Below are 21,990 nucleotides of genomic sequence, written 5' to 3'. Positions count from 1 at the left end.
TTCCCACCGCCCGGTGAGTGCTGGGCAGGCCTGACCCCTGCTGCAGTGCCCTGGGACACGTAGCTCAGGGGACGGGGTTTGAGGGGGAAGGGACGAAGTGGGGGCGGGACAGGAGCAGGGGCAGGGGCTGAGGGGAAGGGGTGGGGCAGGGGCAGAGGCAGCTTTCCTGGGCCCTGCTTTGTGCAGCCCACGAGGGGCTGGCTCAGCCGTCCAGGGGATCGGGCTGGCCGCTGGAGCTGGCCGCAGCACGCAGCTGCGTAGGACACCAGGAAATTTGGGGCAATTTGGTGCCCCAAATTTCCTGGTGCCCTACGCAGCTGCCTAGTTTGTGTATGGGTAGGGACGGCCCTGATTTCAAACTACCAACCAGATAAGAGATTATGCTTCAGTTTGCAAGTGCATGATATTTCAATAAATTGGATGCATCCTCAGAATTTTGGCAACTAAAATTAACTGAAGAAAACTCTCAAAGTTATGCACATTTAATACCCAATTTGGAAGATACAGAATCTTACACTTACTCTTCAGCATAGCTTCAGTGCCAGAAGAGTACCACAAAACCATACATATGATCTGTGAATGTATTAATGATGTTGACACCTCAATAGATGGCGTCATCATCTGGAACTCAATTAAAGAGGATCATGATTGTAGACTTCAGGAAGTCTTGGTTACAACTAGACCAGCTAAATTGAAACTAAATAGGGAGAAATGTGTTTTAGGGGTTTAGGAGTTACAGAACTGACTTTTGTTGTAGATATTTTTTCCAATGAAGGTGTAAAACCTAATAAGATTTCAGCCATTGAAAGGATGCCTCATCCCCCAGTCAAAGAAAGATGTCCAACAGTTCCTGGGAATGATTAATTATCTTGTAAAATTCATACCTAATCTGTCTACAAAAGCAGCAGCTTTGAGGAAACTCCTAGAAAAACAAGAATGGTACTGGAGTGCAGAACAGGAGGAATCTGGGAAGGCTTGAAACAACAGCTGATGCACGAGCCAGTGATGAAATTCTATGCACCAGGCAGGCCTATTAAAATTTCAGCAGATGCTTCACAGTCTGGGTTAGATGCAGTGATTTTACAGAAACAAGAGGACTGTTTGCAATCAGTAGCATAGACATCCAAATCACTGACTGAGGCAAAAACAAGATACGTACAGATTAAGAAGGAGCTTTTAGGAATATTGTTTGCCTGTGAAAGAGCCAATCAATATATTTATGGCTAGACAGTGGTTGTTGAAATGGACTCACCCCTATTAGTATTATTTGGCAAACGACTAAATGGCTGTACCTTAAGGTTTTAAAGAATGATGATAAAGCCGAAAAGTATGATTTGGTTGTAGCCTACACACCTGGTAAATTCATGTTCACTGCAGATGCACTTTCCAGACAGTGACTCCCACTACTAAACCAGAGAGGACCTTGGAGATAGACATGCAAGCCTATGTAGATTTGGTTTGTAAAGTCAATTCCCTTAGGTAACAAGAAACTGCAACAGATAAGAGGGGAAACGGAGAAAGATGAATCATTGAAGTCATAGAATATCAGGGTTCGAAGGGACCTCAAGAGGTCATCTAGTCCAACTCCCTGCTCAAAGCAGGACCAATCCCCAACTAAATCCCCAAATGGCCCCCTCAAGGATTGAACTCACAACCCTGGGTTTAGCAGGCCAATGCTCAAACCACTAAGCTATCCCTCCCCCAAACCTGATTGGGGATCCTTTAAAAAGTCATAGTTATAGGGTGGCTTGAAGCAGGGTGGATTTGATTTAAATCACTAGTCAGGAAGACTTGATTTAATAATGGATTTCTACATAAAAGTGCATTATTGTTGGTTGTTATAACCTTAATACATATTCTTCACAACTCAGAGATAGATGTAGGTTTCATTTTTAGAAGGTACACACTATACATTTTAAAGTGATTTATTTTGAAAACTTTTCAGATTAGTTTTACAGCTATATCAGAAAATGAATGATTGGTTATTTCATTTACCAAAGGTAATTGAAGCAGATATTTATGAAGTCATTGGGAGGTGAACTATTTCCAATTCAACAGGTTAATCATTAATATTTGGAGAATTTTCTTGCCATGCTGTATTAGGAGGAGAACATCACCAGACAGACATTTAAATTGTTTTATGTAACTAAAACAATAATATTATGTATTCTGGATTTTTTTCTTCAATAGCAAACATATAATATTTTAACAAAACAAGCATATGAATTTTTGAGTTTAGTTAAACATCCAAGTTTTTTAAAATCAGGTTTGTTTTTGTTAATTGTTTTTAACTAAAATAGTTAAATGAAATATTTTTTTTTTAAAAAAGAAAAATTAAATCAACTATGTCAGCCAGGTCAACATGAGAAACTTAAAATATTGGCTTCTGCGGCTAATTCAGTCATCTTCACCTTCATTTTCCTGTTTGTTCATAATCTGGAAAAGAAACACAAGCTTTCCTGCTTTTTCAGGTCTCAAACGATTTCTCAATTTGGAATGAATTAGTCCAAAGGAAGAAAATACTCTTTCTACATCGGCAGAAGAAGCTACTGCTGTTAAAAGTGAGATTATCACTTCAACAGTCTCTGAATCTGAGTGCTTAAATAACTTCCACCAGTTCACTGGTGTGACTTTCCTTAAAACATCATCCGCAAACATATTTCTTGAATGGTTCACCCTTAGCTCTAAAGTTTATTATAGTTGGCATTATGGAGGGATGATTGCTGGATGTCCATGTCATAGCCAACTCCTCTTCTTCAGGAGTTAAGGTTTGACCTTGGTACCGAGTATTGAGAATATTTGCAAGAAAATGAGCTGGAGATAGTGCTTGTCCCATTGGTTTTTTTAATGCTTGTAATTTAACTCCGTCATTGCACATTTCTCTTTTTAAGATCTCACTCAGTTCCTTCCAAATTTCAACAGCGTCAGTAATAAAACAGCTATTTCCCTGCATTTTGTTCAAGGCTACAGAAGTAGGCTTCAGGGTACTTGGCATGTGTTCAACATTTCTCTTAAGCCCAATGTTGAGAACTTTGGCTGTGACAGTGCCATCTATTTTTTCACGATTTTGTTCGCAAACTGTCATCAGATAAGGCCAGTTCTTGATATAGTGCTCAAAACAGTCCACTACTGAGTTCCATCGCACATCTTGTGGGAGTTAGCTTGGTTCCTCCGACTTTTTTCAGAGCAGCTGCTGCAAAGTGGTTGTTAGGGAAGTATTTTGCAATTTCAACAACATTAGCCTTTATTTCTGGAACGCTGAAGTCTTTGGCTAGGAGGTGCATCAAATGAGCACTGCAACCATACGTTGTTAGCTTGGGACTCTTCTAAATAATTTCTTCTAATCTTGGATACATTTGCAGCATTGTCTATGACCAAGCTGCGTACTAGACATTTGATTTTTTTGTCACAGTTTGTTATAGCTTTTACTGCTACTTCTTGTAAGTATTCTGCTGTGTGTGCATTTCCTGATGTATCAGTTGTTTCTGTAAGGAAGACATTCCCTTCTTCTGTTGTCACACAAGCACATACAACAGGATCATTGTGGACATTGCTCCACCCATCAAGACTCAGGTTAACAATTTCAACCTCTAGACCTTTTGCACACTGCTCAATTTCTCTTTCATACACTTTATCCAGCAATTTGCCTTCAGCATCTGCTCTGTTGGGTGGACTGTAGCCTGGTCTTAATGACTGAACCATGTTAATGAAATGTGGATTCTCAATCATACGGAAAGGAGAGTTTGTTGCATAAACAAACCGGGCAATATTTTCATCAGTTACCTCTTTTTGTAATCTACTGGTTCTTATCACAAACTTATCTATGGTTGTTTCTGGATGTTGGAGATTTTTTTTTCTTTTTGCTACAGGTGATATACTGTGGCTATGTGACATACATGATGTGACTGAAACACTATCATTGGCAGATACCTCTGAAACTACAGAAAATGATGATCTTGAAGGTGGATAGTCTTCAGAATCCTGTATGTTGAGGATGGATTTTTCTAAACAAAATAAGTCAATGCAGTTATTTAATTATTATTACCATACTGCTCATTTAGTATTACTCATTGCATTCACTGACACTCAGTACTACTTTAAAGGTGAAATTGTAAAAGGAAGATCTGTCTATTTTAGCTATTTATTTTTTATCACAACTGCATCTAAAATGATAGTACCATAGAGTAACAGCTATATATTTTCTCTCAAACATGAGAATTCAAGAATAGTCCAGAAGGAAGACAGGCAGTCCTTGAGAAAGAAGTATGAAATAAAAAAGTTTACCAACCTGAAGATCCTGAATGTTCAGACATGTTCCTTTCATCATCTTCAACACAGCCTCCTCCTGAGAAGGAACACTTCTCATGATATTGTTTCATTCAGGCAACCAGGCCTTGCATTTCTTTGTTGCACTGTTTGCATTTTGCACGCATGCCTGTCTTACCCACAGGTAGAGGAACTTCATTAAAATATTCCAAAACTGGGTCTTTTTTATGGCCTGTTGCCATTATAGGTTTTCCCTTCTAGTGAGAGAATGGTATGGTAGATCTCAAATCAATGAAGGCTACACTCAGAAAGACCTCAAGACTTCTGGAATATGCTGCATAAACAGTTTCACTTTTGTTTCTGCCTGTCCCTCCCTTCTCACATTTATCTCCAGACTTCTTCTCCTTGTCCAGTTCTATTCCACCCCCAACAATCTTCTATTCATTGAACTTTTTGAAACTTTGCACTTTTGGGGAGAGGTAAGGGATTGACTCTGTGTATACAAATTTGCAGAGAGACAGTAGGGTTGAGGTCCGTTATTTCTCACTTCTATTTATTTATTTATTTATTTATTAAACATTTTTGCTGTTAAGCGTGTTATCTCTGGAGACACAAATCCACAGTTTGAGAACTGCAAAACTAAGCGTCTCTGATGGTATCTTCTAGACTGAGCACTGAGTCCCATTGGGTACATAGAAAGTTTAACCTAAATAATCTATACAGAAGTCCCTGGAACTCTATAAGATTGGGTCCCTAATCCATGAACTATTGGAGCTCGTTTACAACATTTTTCTTAAACATTACATGCATATATTTTCATACTATAGAATTAGAATTTATAATCCCTATTCCATGATGAGATATCTTTGAGCTATAATGTATCTTAATTAAAACTATCTTTAGATAGGTTTTTTCCTCAAAAAATATTTTATCAAAAAAATCTGATTTAAATAAAAAAAAATCATTGATTTTTATCCATCCTGGCCTGAAGAAATAAGAAGTTGCTGTCCAAGTATAAGAGACTATTGGAACTGCAAACATTAGATGGGGTGATTTTCAAGAGCAGCAAGGTTGCAATACCAATGATCCTCTGGGAAGAAATGCTATAGAAGATCATTGAGGGTCATTTAGGAATTGAGAAGTGTAAACAATGAGCACGAGAGAGGTGATGTGTTGGCTGTGGATCAATCACAACATTACTAATGTGGTAGGAAACAGCTTTTCATGCTTGAAAAACAAGTCATGCCATCAGGCAGAGCCACTAAAACCTCAATCCATTTCACTAGGGCTTATGAGAAGGTAGGCCCTGATTTATTTAGCTGGCAATCAAAGGATTATTTAATAGTCACAGGTTATTTTCTGTATCCAGAAATTTGCACACTGCTCAGTACTAATAGTAACTCAGTGATCGCTGCCATGAAGGGACTCTTCTCCAGGCATGGAATTCCATTTAGCGATAATGGGATGCAGTTTTCCAGTGCAGATTTTAGGCAATTTGCCATGGATTAGGATTTTCATACAAAACATCAAGTCCAAATTACCTCCAGTCGAGTGGACTTGTGGAAAGGTATATGGATGGTAAAGAACTTTACAAGAAAGACTTTTAACAGTGGGGATGATATGTATAAAGCTTTATTGGTTTACCAAAGTACACCTCTGGAGAATGGGAAGAATGATCAGATCTAATTTAACAAGCACTGATATCTTGCTGAAATCTCATAACAATGAAACCATGCAGAAGATGAAAGAAAATCAGAAGAGGAAGCAAAAATGTTATTTTGGCAAAAGGACCCATGATGTCCTATCTCTTAACCCAGGTGATAGTATGCCTGAGGAATCACACTTATAATACTTGGGCCAAAGGGATACCATGAAAGAACAGCTGCATCCAAGGCCTTACATAGTCCAGAAAGACCAAGGGGACACATTTTGGCGTAATTAAAGGGATCTAAGTGTAATCCCAGAATGTTCCAAAACATGGACAGTAGATGTGGACTCTGGCATTTCCCAACCTACTGATCATTTATCAGCAACAGATAAAGGAGAAACTGGCAATCGGCAAGAGAACAACTCAGACTCTAATGGTTTCGGAGTAGCAGGCGTGTTAATCTGTATCCGCAAAAAGAACAGGAGTCTCTAAGGTGCCACAAGTACTCCTGTTCTTTTTTCAGACTCTAATGAAAAGCTGATACAGAGAAAATCAGAGGCAGATTTTAAAGTCCTGAAAGACTCATAGAGACTTGCTAAAGTGCAAAGAAGGGGTATTTGAGGAAAGTGAGTGGTAAAGACTCACTCTAGAGTGATGTGCTGATAACCTCTCCTCTCTAAGAAGTTGTGTTTATGGAAATGTACTAGATGGTTTATTTAATGTATGTGTTATTAGATAGTTGCTAGCTGTGTTTATTTTCTTGATGATTTATTTAGGAAATGACAGGTAAAAATTAAGCAGTCTCCGTGTTTGTAAATGGGATTATTTCTAGTAAAATAAGAAATTCTTAAATCCAAAACAAACAAATGTTTAATCAGCATGATAGCAGCTAGTTGTAATTTATTAATGCAATAGGGCTCATGTGTGTTTTCAGTAGTTAAAAGCCACATTAAAGGTGGTTGAAAATGAGTTTTCATAGTATACGTAGGCCGGGTGCGCTTGACATAATAAATAGGTTAAAGTATATGTATTCCTGCATGTAGGGAGTAATGTGAATTTTACATACAAAACACACCATTCTTAGAAGAAATAAAAAGAATGCAACACAAGCTTTAGGCCAAAACAAGTTCAATCCTAAATTCAGTGCTGACATAAGCAGGTGTTGCCCCTATTTCTCAGTATTGTGGAAAGAGGTTCACTGATGGAGTTAAGAATGGAGTGGTAACATCTACTGTGCCTTTATCCAGCATTGACTGCTAAGCAGTGCCAGTGGCCACTGGAATGCTGCTAAAGAACACTTTGGTACTGGAGATGTTTCTTCCTGGCAAACTGAAAATTCTGTGTCGTTGCCCTGCATAACCACTGGGAGTGTGTATGCGGGAGGGAAATCGCCTGGTACTTTTCACAATAAAAGAAACCCTTCTATTCCCTAACCACTTTAAAATGTTGTTCATAGCTGTAGGAAAAATGAGCTAGGAAGTTCCTAGTGGGTGTGGGAGTTAGTGGTGGCTGGCAGGGTGAAGCAAAAAGATGGGTGGGGGTGGGGGGGGGGGGGGGGGAAGCAGGGGGCTGAGGAGTGGCACACAGATTGGAACATGGTCAACAGCTGCAGCTGTACCAGTAGTCCTGGAAAGAGGCAGGAAACAGTGGCATATATGGGAGGAGGAGGAAAAGTGAATAAAGAGGTGCAGAATTGGCTGGTGAAGGCTGGCTCTACCTAAAGAAAGGTTTGTAATATGATGTGACAATCGCAGCCCTCTGAAATCTCTTCAGTTCCATAGGTACATCTGTCTGTTTCCAGCCCAAATTCCAGATTGATTAATACACATGTAATCATATAATTGCCCCCTTGTAATTCAAATTGGTATAGTAGCGTCACCGTACCTCACTGGGTCACAGCTGAGAATGTCAAATTCAGGACAGACTGCTGAGAAATAGGGCAGATGCATTCCAAACTGGTGGTTATTCTATCATTAGATTATACCAATCCAGTAACAAAAGTGAACTGGTCACACCACAAGAGGTCAAAAATGCAATCTCCTTATGCATTCCAGCCCTTAGCTCATCACCCAGACGCTGGACTTTACAATGAGTGATTACTGAAAACCAATTTTATCAGATATAGAGTTCTTCTAATCCCAAGGGATCAGCCACATAGCCAGGTCAATATATAACTCCGATCTTACTCAATAATCACGTTGATACCAATCCGTTAGTAGCTAAAACTAAAGGTTTAATATAAAAAAGGGAAAAGAAGAGAGTTATTGAATGGTTAAAGGATTATAGACATAAAAGTGATTTTCAATGTTCATAGATCAAGATCACAGCAGTAATGGAATAAACTGCTGGCTTGCAGAAGTCTCTCTGGAATCAGATTGGGGGTCATCAGTCCTTGTTTAAAGCTTCCTTGTTAGAAATCCAGTGCAGAGAAATAAAGCGGGAAATGAAGACAAAATTAAGATGTTTCAGGGGTCTTTTATATCCTCTGCCACGTGCATGGAATTTTTACTGTCCCAAACAAAGCCCATAGCCCCCTTTGTGGAAAGTTACTGGCCCAAGATGGATTCCAGGGCAACATGAGCATATCACATGTTTTGCTGAGTCACAGAGGTTGGTCATTGGCCCCTTGGTATCTGAGGAATCTTCAGGGAGAGCTGTCTGGGCGGGATGAGTTTCTTCTACAGCCCGTTGTGAGAACTGAGTGTCCTTGATGGGCCATCAACACATAGGTATCTAACCTTGATGTAAATCTATTTGAGAGGGGTCACCCAGGAACAAACACATTTGAGATTTAAATAATAGCCAATATTCAGAACTTTAGATCTAAAGATGATACATGGATTTAACCAGGATAATCATATTTGATAGCTTGTAACTTTTCCATTTACACCTTACATGACACACTTTGTACAAGTTTTGTTGCAGTTGTATAACCAGTGGTTATATCAATTATATAAATGGTCATATTCAATCATACAGCATCACAGGTTGTATTTATTGTTTGGCACAAACTCTTATGCAGTGATACTGTGCAGCATTAAACAGCTGCCACGGTTTTGTCCCAGACTCTGCAGAAAAGATGTAATATTCCTCATTGATCAGTACTGTAGATTGCTATTTGCCATCAGAGGTGAGGTAAGTCTCTGTTTAGTCAGTATTGTGCACTTTACTCCATACTTTAAAAGAAATTGTCAGATTGTCAATATTTCTAGGCCTCTTGTGACATGGACCAGCCAATGACTGAGAATGAGACATTGCCATTCTCAGTTTGGTCCATGAGGTTTTAGAGTTGTGGGCTCAAGCACTGTTCCATATAATAAAGGCTCATAGGCCTGGTATATGTATGTTTCCATCTTGATCTGAAGATGTTTCTCCTACAAGCTTCCTTTGGTCATAGTTTAGAATTTTTTGCAAGGCAGTCACAACAAGAACCTTATTGCTCTTATGGGTAGGATACGGTGTGACTGAGGGGTGGCAGACAGGGCTAATCATCTTACAATATACTAGTAGGGCTTCTTCTAGTAGTACATCTACAACCAGATCCATGACTCTGGAGTTTGAATCTCATTTTTAAAAGGCTCTGCTCACTTCCCTTGGAGCCTCTGATAGCTTTGTCTACTTTTGATACTAAAAGTAAAATTTCTAGTGGTGGTTATATCTGTATGGATAATGTAGGTGGCCTGGAAGCCCCCTTTTGGGTTTTCCAGTACTGTGAGTCTGTACTAAAGATTTTTGGAGACTTTTATTCTAAAGCTAGTATTCCCATTTCATTTGGAAAAAGAGATCTCCTTGACCAGTTTTTACCCCTCTGTAAAACTAGAGGTGAGATATTAGCATGCTTTAGAGATGACTCTAATTTTTTTTCTCTGAACCATACACAGTCATATTTGAAGTTATGCAGGGATTGTATTTTTAATTTGCAGCTGTTTGTTGGAGATCAAGAATTTAAAATTAAGGAAAATGGAACCCCTGAAGTGGATGAACTTAATATGGTATGTGAACTTCCTTATCTGGCAGCTAAGTGAGAGACACGGAATATAGGCCATTGCTGTTTAGTTGGTTTTATTAAATGTTTGATTAAAATGCCATGTTTATAAAATGTTTAATTGACAGTTGGGCTGTAAGAATTCTCAATAGCATACACAAATGGAATCATTATTGAAAAGGTGGAAGAGGATGAAGTTCTCTTAATATTTGACCCTGTTCTCCACAAGAAATAAACCACTTGCCTCTAATGTGTTTATCTAATAAAGCTAGTTTACATGCATACAATTTTACAAGTTTAGGGCAGAACTTTCAAATGTGGATGCCTTAAATTATGCACCTAAATAAGGATCTGATTTTTTCAGAGGTGCTGAACACCTACATTTGAAAATTTTGGCCTTAGTGCTTCCTGACTGCTTTAAGAAGTATGTTCTCATGTTAATGCTGAAAGATTACCACGTAATTCTAATGGAAACTGCCTAATCTTTAAAAAATGTTCATTGCTATTACAAAAATGTATTCTGTGCCCTTCACCATGTAATTTAGGTGTCACTATCAAACACACACTAATTTATATTAATATTAAATTAATATTTCATTAATATTAGCCATAAACAGGAAATCAACTATTTTATTGGTAATATCAATTTTAACAAACCGTTACTATCTATTTGAAAAACTTCAAACCAGAATTGAAGAGGTGGTCTATGAAATAGCCTGGCCCTGTTCCATTTAAGGCTTTATTGATCTCCTTCCTTCTTTCCCTCTGTTTCCGCTCTTTCCTATGCATTTGTTTCCCCATATACTTGTTTTTACCGAAGTCTTCAACAACCTCCCAGCAAAGTCCTGTGCCTAATTCACAATAGCCTGTTTGCCATTGTCACATCTTTAGTAAAAGTAAAAAAAAAAAAAAAAAATTCACTCTGTATTTATACAATGATTACATGTACAAAAGTGTCAATCATCTAGCAATACAGCGTTTATTACAAATGTGAAACATTAACCGTGTAATAATAATAAAAACTTCACTTTGTCTGAGAAGCCATCCCTTAAACTAACAAGTTTAGCATATCATGTGTGAAAGCTGTGCAGATTTATTAAAAGTTAAAGATTAGGCTGTTGTGAAAACAATATTTAAGACAAAAACAAAACTGAATATTTCACATGAAAATATCAGTTCTGACTGCCCTAGGAGTTAAAAAGCAAAACAAAACCCAAAGTTTACCCAGAACCATTTGCCCAGTGTATATTTCAGCACATTGTTATGTTAGAGGAGACAGTCTCTTTGAGGGCATGGCTACATTCAAAACTCCAAAGAGCTGCCGCGGGAGCGCTTTGAAGTGCGAGTGTGGTTGCAGCGCCAGCGCTGGGAGAGGGGCTCCACCTCCCCAAGGGGATTAGCTTACAGCGCTGGGAGTGCGGTTCCCAGCGCTGCAGCACTGTTTACACTGGCGCTTTACAGAGCTGTAACTTGCTCTGCTCAGGGAGGTGTTTTTTCACACCCCTGAGCGAGAAAGTTGCAGCGCTGTAAAGCGCCAGTGTAGCCATAGCCTCAGATGGGAGTTTGCTGAAACACCTAACACCCAATGTCAGGAAGGCTAACATAGCAGGATAAAGAAATCTGTCTGCAGTTCAACACATAGCAGGCATGATTATCCACTATCATGCACCTTGCATAATCACTTGCATCTGTGCAAAACTCTGTCACAGGTATGAGTGGAGAATTCTGATTCTGTATCATGCTGCAGTCACTTTGCACAGATATAAATGACTATCCAGAGTGCAAGGCAGTGGAGAATCATCCCAGCCCCTCTCAAACCGGTAACATTGTTTAATTCTTAAATACTGAAAAAAATTAACTTCCCCCTTGCTACTTAAGGCATACAGAAAAACCTTAATTTTTCAGGAAAACAGAAATAACAAAATCCTCAGGAGATCAACATCATCATCTGGGTCAACAGTAGCTGTCATATGACTTCCGCTGTACTAAAATACTAATTTTATCAAAAGTACTCTGAATTACTTGCATCCAAACTCAAATGGGTGATTCCAGCTTGCCAAACTTTGTTTTCTCTGATCCAATAGTTTAAATACATTTGGAGTTGTGAAGAAATGCTTTTTCTACCCAAAAACAGTGAAGAATCCTTGTTGGGAATAGTAATGTATAATTTCCTTTTGTAGTTTTTTAGCTGTTAGCGAGCAAGATTTCCTTTCATCAGTGAATAAATTAGAATGCACCAGGCAATATGGTTCCAATCAGTATATTATCATTGGTAGTTTGAGATTCATCCTTTCCATGTTTTGTACATGAAGCGTCTGAATCCAGGGGGAAAGCCATCCATGCTGCTCTTGGATTCCAAGAATTTCAGTAAGAAAACTTGGAGTGCTTGCTCATGTCCATTCCAATGAAGGTGTGCACCTCTCTCACCGTGTGCACCGCTGCTGGAAAGTTTTCCCCTCAGTGGTATCCATTGGGTCGGCTCTGGTGCCCCTTGGAGTTGCACTCTCATAGTGCCGGTATATAGCGTCCTGTCGAGCCGCTGCCCCCCGAGTTTCTTCTTACTGCCCATGATGGTCTCTGGAACTTCTGCTTGTCCTTGCATTCACGCAAGTACTCTCCTCAGTGGATTTTGCCTTTTTCCCCTCCCTGTATATAGTTAATTATAGTAGCTAGAATTTACAATTTAGTGTTACTTAGGGTAGTTATTAGATTAGAACCCTGGTAAATATGGTTACCCCGGTACTGGGACATGCCTCGGTCCCTGGGGTTTAAGCCATGTGCATCTTACCATAAGCCCATGCCCATTAGTGATCCCCATTCTAGGATCACTACCCTAAGTGCTTGGGAGAGGCTCACCGACGGGAGCGCTGTAGGATTTGTAAAGGGTTCAAATTCCGTATCTTAAAGGACAAAGACCAGAGACTTAAATTCCTCATTCTGAAGGCAGTTCTCCACCCCTCAGAGCTGAGCCAAGCCGTCTTGGCACTAAGCACCTCTACCTTGGTGACAAGTGCACTGGTTTCTCTGAGAGACAGGTAGCACAGTTTGGCCTCATCGGCACTGAGGAAGAACTCTTCATCCATGTTCCAGGACTTGTGGCACCACCAGGGTTCTCCAGCACAGAAAAGGCTTACGCCTCACGGGGACGCCCGGCACCACTCCCAGTCACTGGTGCCGAAGAAAAAGCAAAGGAAAACGAACAAAGGGGCGCTCCCCAACTCTGAGGTCCGCCAGTCTCAGGGAAGTCAGCAGAGTGCAACTTGTGCCGGGCCACTTGCACTCAACAACTGCCAGTTCAGTACCGTTGACTCCAGCCCAGGGAAGAGACCCATCAAGTCCGGTACTGTTGGACTCCCCACCGAGGGAGAGCCATCGGAGTACAGCCCCGACACTTCCATCCATGCCAGAGGCGTTCGAGGCAGCAAGGGAGCTATTATCTCTCCCAGTATCGCTTTCCCCCACCAAGTGTGATAGGGCACCGGAGGTGAGAACCTCCACGGTGCCGAGGCCCCAGGTGCTGTCGAAGGGGAAACTGGTAATAACACAGCACTGATCGCCTCCCTCCCACCACCAGTTGATACCATTGCATTCTGGTTGCCAAGAAGCAACTCCTCACAGTCGGACTCTGAGGCGGAATCTTATACTTTCCATGTGAGCTGACACCGGTCCAACGTGAGCCAAAGGTTCCCGCTAGTGGCCTGGCCAGCACAGGGGCAGATGCCTGTGCAATGGCCTTTCTGGAATCCCTGGGTGTTCCAACCAGTCCAGGGGTCACAGATGAGGAGATCATATTCTGTTGTGTCAGAGTGTGCAGCCCCTCTGCCATTCCCCTTGGTACAGGAACCACGGCCCAGTACCGAGCCCGGCATCAATCTTCAAGACACGTCTCTCTTTTTTCAAAACAGGCTGACTCTAAACTTCATAACTTGGAAGGATTCAAGGGCCACACTGAAGTCCCTAGAACTACACACCCTGGCCCCATCGAGGAAACACTTGAAGCCCCAACCATTGCCGTATTTCTACCAGCCCCAATTGTGGCAGGATTTCCATAAGAGGCGGGGTAGGAGCTATAAGAGGAGGCCTCCTTCTCAGTCCTTGTCGGCCCATGGGCCTGACCCTGCCAGACTATTGTTGGGGTCTAAGCAGGCTTTGGGTGACCAGACATCCCATTTTTAAAGGGACAGTCCCATATTTAAGCCCTCCTGTGGGTGTCCCAATTTTTTTCATTAAAACGGGCAAATTGTCCTGTATTTTTCTGTCTACCCTCCATCAGTTCTGGTGGGTCTTGCTGTCGGCTGGATCCCTGCTTACCAGCCGCCCACCCACCAAGTGGAGGGTCCAGTGGCTGACGATGGGGGTGGGTGTGCAAGGCTGGTGGCAGGGCGAAGATGCAGTGTGCGGGGCTGGCCGTTCTTCCTGCCGGTCCGTCAGTGCAGCCCTCGCTGCGTGCCAGCTCTCGGCGAGCAGGGCCCTGACCCCTGTCCCGTTTCTGGCCAACACTGGCTGCTGTGCACTGTGAGCTGCGGTGGCTGGTGAGTGCGGGCTGGCACCAGCTGGCAGCCAGTTCCGTGTCACCTCTGCTGCCCACTGATCGGCCCTTTATATGCTCCCTCTTTCGCTGTCCTCTCCCTGCTTTGCCCCTTCACCTGTCTCGCTCCCAGCACTGTGTGGAGAACTAGCCTCTGGTCAGAGCGCTCAGCTCACCAGCAGCCTGGCCAGCAGGCTTCTTCCTTCCCCCACTGCCTCTGGCTGGGTCGGTGCCCCGGGAAAGCCCAAGATTCTCTGGCCTGGGGCACTGGCCAGGAGGAGCCTAGCCCTGCACGTGCTAAAGCCCCGCACAGTGCTGGCACAATGAATCCTCTCTGCCCCTCAGCTAAGGCGGGGAGGGGAAGAGCGATCTCCACCCTGTTCATGCTCCGAGCTTGCAGGCTCCACAGCAGCCCCCAGGGCAGCGTCTTAGCACTCTCTTCACCTGCTTCACAGCTTGGGCCCTCTCATGGATGCGTTTCTCCTCCCTTGGAGAGACCATCTCTACTATGTATTCCTCCCCTTTCCTCTCATATACAAGGTCCTACTGAAGGTCTGAGAGGAAGGCACGAATCTGATCCTGATTGCCCCGGCCTAGCCTCACCAGCACTGGTTTACCACCCTTCTGGACCTTTCGGTGGAAGCACCAGTCAGCCTACCTCTTTCCAGATCTCATCTCCCAGGATCACGGATGTTTACATCATCCAAACCTCGAGTTCCTCCATCTCATGGCCTGGAAGCTCCATGGCTGAACCCCTTGGAGGTAGCATGCTCAGGTCCAGTTCAAGAAGTTTTTCTAGGGAGCAGAAAACCATCCCATTGGGTCACATACCTGGTGAAGTGGAAAAGGTTCTCAGTCTGGTCAGTGCAGAAAGAGGTTTCGCCCATGCGATCATCAGTACTGTGTATTCTGGACTACTTGCTACACCTGAAGCAGCAAGGGCTATTGGTATCTTCAATTAGAGTCCACCTGGCAGCGATCTTGGCTTTTCACCCATGGGTGAACAGCAGGTCCATCTTTGCAAACTCGTTCTGGTAGTTCCTTTCTCAAGGGGCTGGATAAGTTGTACCCACAGGTGAGACAGCTGATCCTGCCCTGGGACCTTAACCTGATGTTGTTAAGACTCAGTGATCCCCATTGGAGCCCTTGGCAACATGCTCTGGTAGCCATCACCTAGACCAGAAGGGTCTCGGAGATCAGGGCTCTTACTTTAGATCCTCCATACATGGTCTTCTTCAAGGGAAAGGTTCAAATGCGCCCTCACCCAGCCCTTCTCCCAAAGGTGGTGTTGCAATTCCACAACAATCAGGACATTTTTTTCCCGGTCTTCTACCGAAAGCCGCATGCCAACAGCCAGGAACAGAGGCTCCATTCATTGGATGTCAGGTGGCACTTGCCTTTTACATAGAAAGGACTAAATCATTTAGGAAACTACTCAATTTTTCATGGCGGAGGCAGACGGGATGAAAGGCCTCCCAGTCTCAACCCAGAGAATTTAATTGTGGATCACTTCTTGTATCTGCGTGTGCTATGACCTGCTGAAAGTCCCTACTCTGGTCCTGACGGCACATTCCACAAAGTCCCAAGCGTTTTCAGCTGCATTCGTGGCACAGGTTCCCATCCAAGATACCTGTAGAGCAACAATATGGTCTTTGGTCTGCACCTTTGCAGCTTACTATGCCATAACTCAGCAAGCCAGAGACGATGCTGGATTCGGCAGAGCAGTGCTACAGTCTGCTTGTTGTTGAACTCCGAATCTTCCTTTTACATCTTCTTGGGAGTCACCTACATTGTAATGGTCATAAATATAAAGGGAAGGGTAACAACCTTCCTGTATATAGTACTATAAAATCCCTCCTGGCCAGAGGCACAAAATCCTTTTACCTGTAAAGGGTTAAGAAGCTCAGGTAACCTAGCTGGCACCTGACCAAAAGGACCAATAAGGGGACCAAAATACTTTCAAATCTGGGGGGGAGGGGAAGGCTTTGTTTTGTCTTGTCTTTGTCTGTCTGTTCTGTGTGCTTGCCAGAGTCAGATCAAGAAAGCAAGCAATCCAACTCCATTAGTATTAGTAAGTACAAGCGAAGGAATGCGTTAGCTTACTTTTATTTTGGCTTGTGATTTCCTTTGTCTAAGAGGGAGGTTTATACCTGGTTTTGTAACTTTAAGGTTTTGCCTAGAGGGGAGATCCTCTGTGTTCTTGAGTCTTTTGTTATTTTGTAAAGTACTTACCATCCCAATTTTACAGAGGTAATTCTTTTACCTTTTCTTTAATTACAATTCTACTTTTAAGAACCTGATTGATTTTTCATTGTTTTAAGATCCAAGGGTTTGGGTCTGTGTTCACCTGTACCAATTGGCGAGGATATTATTCTCAAGCCTGCCCAGGAAAAGGGGTGTAGGGGCTTGGGGGGATATTTGGGGAAGGTAGGGCTCCAAGTGGCCCTCCCTAAGTGTTTGTTTAAATCACTTGGTGGTGGCAGCGTTACCTAATCCAAGGTACAAGGAAGGATTTGTGCCTTGGGGAGTTTTTAACCTAAACTGGTAGAAATAAGCTTAGGGGATCTTCATACGGGTCCCCATGTCTGTACCCTAAAGTTCAGAGTGGGGAGGGAACCCTGACAGGAATGGACATGAGAAGCACTCGAAGAAGGAAAAAACCCACCCTCCTACTCCTCTGTCAGAGTTGGCCAGCAAGAAAGAACTGAGAGGGCAGCAGGACTCTATATACTGGTGCTATGAGGGCGCGACTCCAGGCGGCACCATTGCCAACTCGACGGATACCACTGAGGGAAAAACTTTCTAGTAGCAGTGGAGATGACACGCACATACCTACATTGGACTAGACATGAGCAGCACATCTTGAAGAACAACAGTTATGGAAGGTTAGTATCCGTTTTTAAACAAATTTCTCGTATGTCGGTTGACTCTTTCTGGGAGACTCTCTCAGTCCTCTGGTTGTTAATCCTTGCCCCAGTTCTCTGGAAAATCCATTTTGGTTTTAAGGGCTTATCTATAATCAGTTTATTCAGAATAGTCTCATATGCCCATCCACAGACTCATGAAGGATTCATACTTTCCTTACCATCACAGTCTCACCCAAAGGAGTGAAATCACTTCTTATCTTACCATAAAAAAAATTTGTAATTGATGAATGTTCTTAGCTGGCCATAAGAAGGAAGCAGAAGCTAGAGATGGGATACTATATAGATACTTATTTGACTATACTTGACTTCAACCGATATCCTTCCACTGACAGAATATCTATGACTGGGTCCTCCACCTCTACCACCTCCTTCACTTGCAAGTTCATATTGAGGGCCACCCTGCGCAGGAGGTCCTGGTGGGCACAGAGGTCTATGGGAGGGGGACCCGAGACTGCAGTGCCTGCCACCACCTCGTCAGGTGAGGAGGAGGAGGAGGCCACAGGGGGGAGAGGGTTATCTAGGGCCTCTTGCTGAACTGGGCCCAGCTGTCCTGTGCCAGTGACCTCAGGGCCCGAAGCAGGAACCGGTGTTGGAGGAGGTTGTGTAGCGGAAAGAGGAGCTACCACGGTCTCCATGCCTCCCGGGGTGGGCCGAGTGGCGGTAGCCTCTGGCACTCGTGGCTTGGATGGGGCTGAGCGAGAAGCCCCAGACGGAGCACCCTGGGCTTGTTGGTACACCCAGAGTGTCCAGAACAGCCATTGGGTGGGCCCTTGAGCGGGACCCTGCTCCTGCACGTGGCTATGGTCCACACAGCAGTGGTCTGAGAAGCACGACTCTGCCTCCGATCCCAAAGAATGGGAAACGGAATGGGAAGGCCACGGAGGTGCTGAGTGGATCTGCACTGGGTCACGCCAATGGGGCGATGGTGAACGGTGCTGCGACGCTGGGGAGTGGTTCCGGGACCTGGAACGGTGCCTGGATCTGGACCTGGGTCTAGACGATGAGCGGTGTCGGGTCCGGGATCTGTTTGTTGAGGGTGCCTGGTGGGCAGAGCGGCACCGCGACCAGGACCGGTGCCGCGAGTACAACCGTCGCTGCGAAGGAGAGCGATGCCGGGACAGCGAGTGGCGTCGGGAGCGGTGCCGAGAATGAGATCGGTGCCGTGGCTCGACCGACGGTGCCGACGGGTAGATCAGGGCCGGCTTGCCTTGGGACGGAGCCGCACGTGCAGGTGCCGCATGAGGTTGAGGGGATGCTGATGCTGTCATGGTATCCGGAGTGGACGGCAACTGGATCTCAACCACGCTGCGTACCGGGGAGTTCAGGGGCACTGGACTCAACGGCTCTCCTCCCGGGGCTGGAGACAATGGTGTTAAGGTCGTAGACTGTGCCCCTAGGCGCTCCCCTGCGGGACCTGCCTCCAGCGGCGGTTCCAAGGAGGCTTGCCTCTGTGGGCCAGCCTTTTCTGGCTTCCGGTGCCACTTCTGGCCAGGAGAGTGGGAGCGGTGCCGGGTCAATGATGCCGGCTGTGGTGCCAGGGAGCGTCGGTGCCGCGGGTCTCGGTCAGAGTCCAACCGCGGTGCTGGGGCGCTGCGCACCGAGGCACTCGGTGCTGGATCTTGGCATGCCGCAGGAGGTTGAGGGCTAAGAGCTGCCTCCATAAGGAGCTGTTTGAGATGAAAGTCCCGCTCCTTCTTGGTCCGGGGACGAAAACCCTTGCAGGTCCTGCACTCGTCTGCTTGATGAGACTCCCCCAGACACTTCAGGCAAAAGTCGTGGGGGTCGCCCGTTTGCATGGGCTTTGAGCAGGAACCTCAGGGCTTGAATCCCAGAGCTTTGGGCATGAGCCCAATAGAAAATTGGGAAGGAGGGGAAAACCCCCCAACCCACTAATACTAACTAACTATGAACTACTATAAACTATCAACTATGAACTATTATAAACTCAAAACTGTAAGTGCTAGGGAGAGTGGAGACCAGCGAAGCAGAACTCCACTGTTCCAACGACCATCATGGGCGGTAAGAATGAACTGAGGAGGCGCTGGGTCGGCTGGGGTATATATTGAGTGCCATGAAGGCGCCACTCGAGGGGGCTCCACAGCCAACCCACCGGGTGTTGCTAGGGTAAAAATTCTCCGACGGCCGTGCACACGGCACGCGCACACCTAAATTGGAATGGATCTGAGCAACACATCTTGAAGAAGAACAACAGTTACAAAGGTGAGTAACCATTTTATATAGTTCAGCTTCCAGTTTTATAAGCACTAAAAACTTTTAATAAAGTATAGGCAAGCAAGTTAGAAAAAATACTAAAACTGTAAACAAAATGCTTAGTGCGTCTGAAGAGTGTCCTAAAGCAATATCTGTCTGGGATTAACGTTTAGTTCCCTTGGTGCCAGGAGTGTCACTATATTCTTCTTCAGCTGGCCTTACATATTCTCACTTATGGGTAGTGTGCCACCTTGTTGTAGAACCCTCTTCTAGCAGTGTCAGCGTCCCGATGCACTGAGGGCAAGGCTGTAAAGGGGGACGAGGTGTAGGGTTAGCTGATAAGGAAGATATGTCAGGAGAAAGCAAAGATAATACTCCTAGCCCTGGCTTGGCCATGTCAGTGGTGGTTGACTGATCATCTTCAACTGTCCATTGGAGTCTTCATATGCCTCCCTCTGTCTCCAGACCTCTTGTCCCAGGAGTGGGCAGGGTTTTTCACTGAGACCCACAGTCCCTTCGCTTGATCGTGTGGCCAATTGGACTTTGACTCTGTCTGCTCTTGAGCAGTCGTGTTCCCCATGTGTACAGAATATACTAGTTAATGCTGGAAAATGATCCACTGGAAACTGTTACTGCCTAAAGTGGTCCAGGTTTCAGACATGGATGTAGAAGAAGGCTGATTATTCTATATTAAATAATGTTTACAAAGTGAGGTTAAATAACCTTTCAGGTCAGCAACTGTTATGCCCATTTGACAAGTAAGACAGAGAGGTTAATTCTCCCATCTCACCCTGCTAGTCAGTGGAAGAGATGGGAATTGAATCCAGGATCCTTGGTTTAGTCCCCTTGTCTGACCACTGGCATGCGCTCCTATCTGTCACAGCAACTGTGAAGCAGATCCAACAGAAAAAGAAGTCCTCTGTACTAGGTGGGGGAAAATGAGAGACACAAGTGTTTCAGTATTCTCTCCTTTATTAAAGTTAGCTAAAGATGGTGCTAACTTGGGGAGAATGTCAAACACTAGCCTTTATAGAAGTGGTTCTCTTTTACAGTGTGTCTGAGCATTTTCAGAATCTAGTTCTCAAAATCAATTAACAAGGATCTGTGTTTTTTAGAGCTCTTGCTCAAACCGAGAACTCTCTTCTATTCCTCAGCAACGTATTGTTTTTTTATTTTTTATTTTCCAGCACTTTTAATGTGTTAAGCTTTTGGACTGTAGAGTCCAAATATTCTAAGGTATAAATGAAGGGCTGACGATGAATTTAGCCGCTGTTGGTTTACTTTCCATTTTTTCTTTATCTGTCAGAGTTGGGACTAACAAGTTGAAAAGTAAATCTTGAGCCTTACAAAAATTACAGTAACTAAAATGAATGTAGTGGAGGGCACAAGACAGTTTTAATTGACCTTTTAATTGTCCTATTGATGTTAAGGATTTCCCTGATGATGGCAAATAAAAACAGTTGGTCATCCATTTATAATGGCTGTGGGAACTGGCACTGTGGACCATGACGTGTTACTGAAGAAATTGCCTGAGTGTGAGATCCAAGCGCGTTTAAAGATTAACAGTGCTTGTTTTTGTCAAGTTGTTAACAAGTACTGCCTCTGTTCAATGTGCTCAGTATTGGAATTATATTAGGTCATCACTTCTTTTTTGCATGTGTAATATTTCTGGGCTCCAAGTACTTGGAAGAAGCATTGAGGAAATATTTGACTTGTTAATGGACATTTATGGAGTTGGAGGCCTGCGTGTTTCTCCTGCTAAGTAAAACTCTTTTCACTCGCTTTCCCCTCCCTCTTCCCTTTTGTTTTCTCTTAGGATGATAAGGTTAAAACTCTACTCTTGAATCTGATCTGCAGTAACAGAATGACAGCTGAGCAAGTGCTGAATGATGACTGTTTCTTGTTGCCTGATGTGATCCCAGCTCCACCACAGAATGAACCTGGTGAAGAGCTTGAATGTGAAAAGACAGAGGAAAAAGGCGAGGACATCATCAGTTTTGACAACAAGACAGATGACGATGAGGAGATAGACCCTTCTCAGTAGGCCAGAGGACTCACCAGCCATTTGCTTCAGTTATTTTTATTTTGTTTGAGTTCTAAAAAAAAAAAAAAGAAAAACGTACAAGGGATCTGAAAGTAGTTGTCCTATGCTCAAATATTCAAAATATAAAAGGGTTTGATAAGCATAACCATTTTTGTGTAATTACAGGTGTGGTCCCTTTTCTTTTTTTCTTTTAAAGTATGTTTCTGAATAACTGTTTGAAGAACTGTTTGAAGTTAAGAGCATGATGATGCTAACTGAGGCAGTAGCAAGGAGAAATGCTCTTAAGTTTGTCAATGCTTTGCTTTTTCATTTTGACCATTCTGAGGACCTTTCAAGGAGATGCTATTTACTGGTGGGAGAGCTGTTAGCCAGATACCAGGA

The 21,990-nt window shown here is 43.7% G+C and overlaps 1 protein-coding gene across 1 annotated transcript in view; it reads left to right on the top strand.

The window, feature by feature from the left end:
• STK31 (serine/threonine kinase 31) overlaps positions 1–21,609 on the top strand; it is a 102,513-nt gene extending 80,904 nt beyond the window's left edge. The window contains exons 22-23 of the mRNA XM_026649341.1: positions 9,838–9,906; positions 21,382–21,609. Coding sequence (XP_026505126.1) covers positions 9,838–9,906; positions 21,382–21,609 — 297 coding nt within the window. The remainder of the gene's footprint in view (positions 1–9,837; positions 9,907–21,381) is intronic.
• The last annotated feature ends 381 nt before the right edge of the window (positions 21,610–21,990 follow it).

The sequence above is a fragment of the Terrapene carolina genome, unplaced genomic scaffold (genome assembly GCF_002925995.2).
Source record: "Terrapene carolina triunguis isolate 2854851 unplaced genomic scaffold, T_m_triunguis-2.0 Scaffold84, whole genome shotgun sequence".
Lineage (NCBI taxonomy): Eukaryota > Metazoa > Chordata > Testudines > Emydidae > Terrapene > Terrapene triunguis.
Note: the sequence above shows the minus strand (reverse complement) of the source record. Positions and strands in the feature narration are given on the sequence as shown.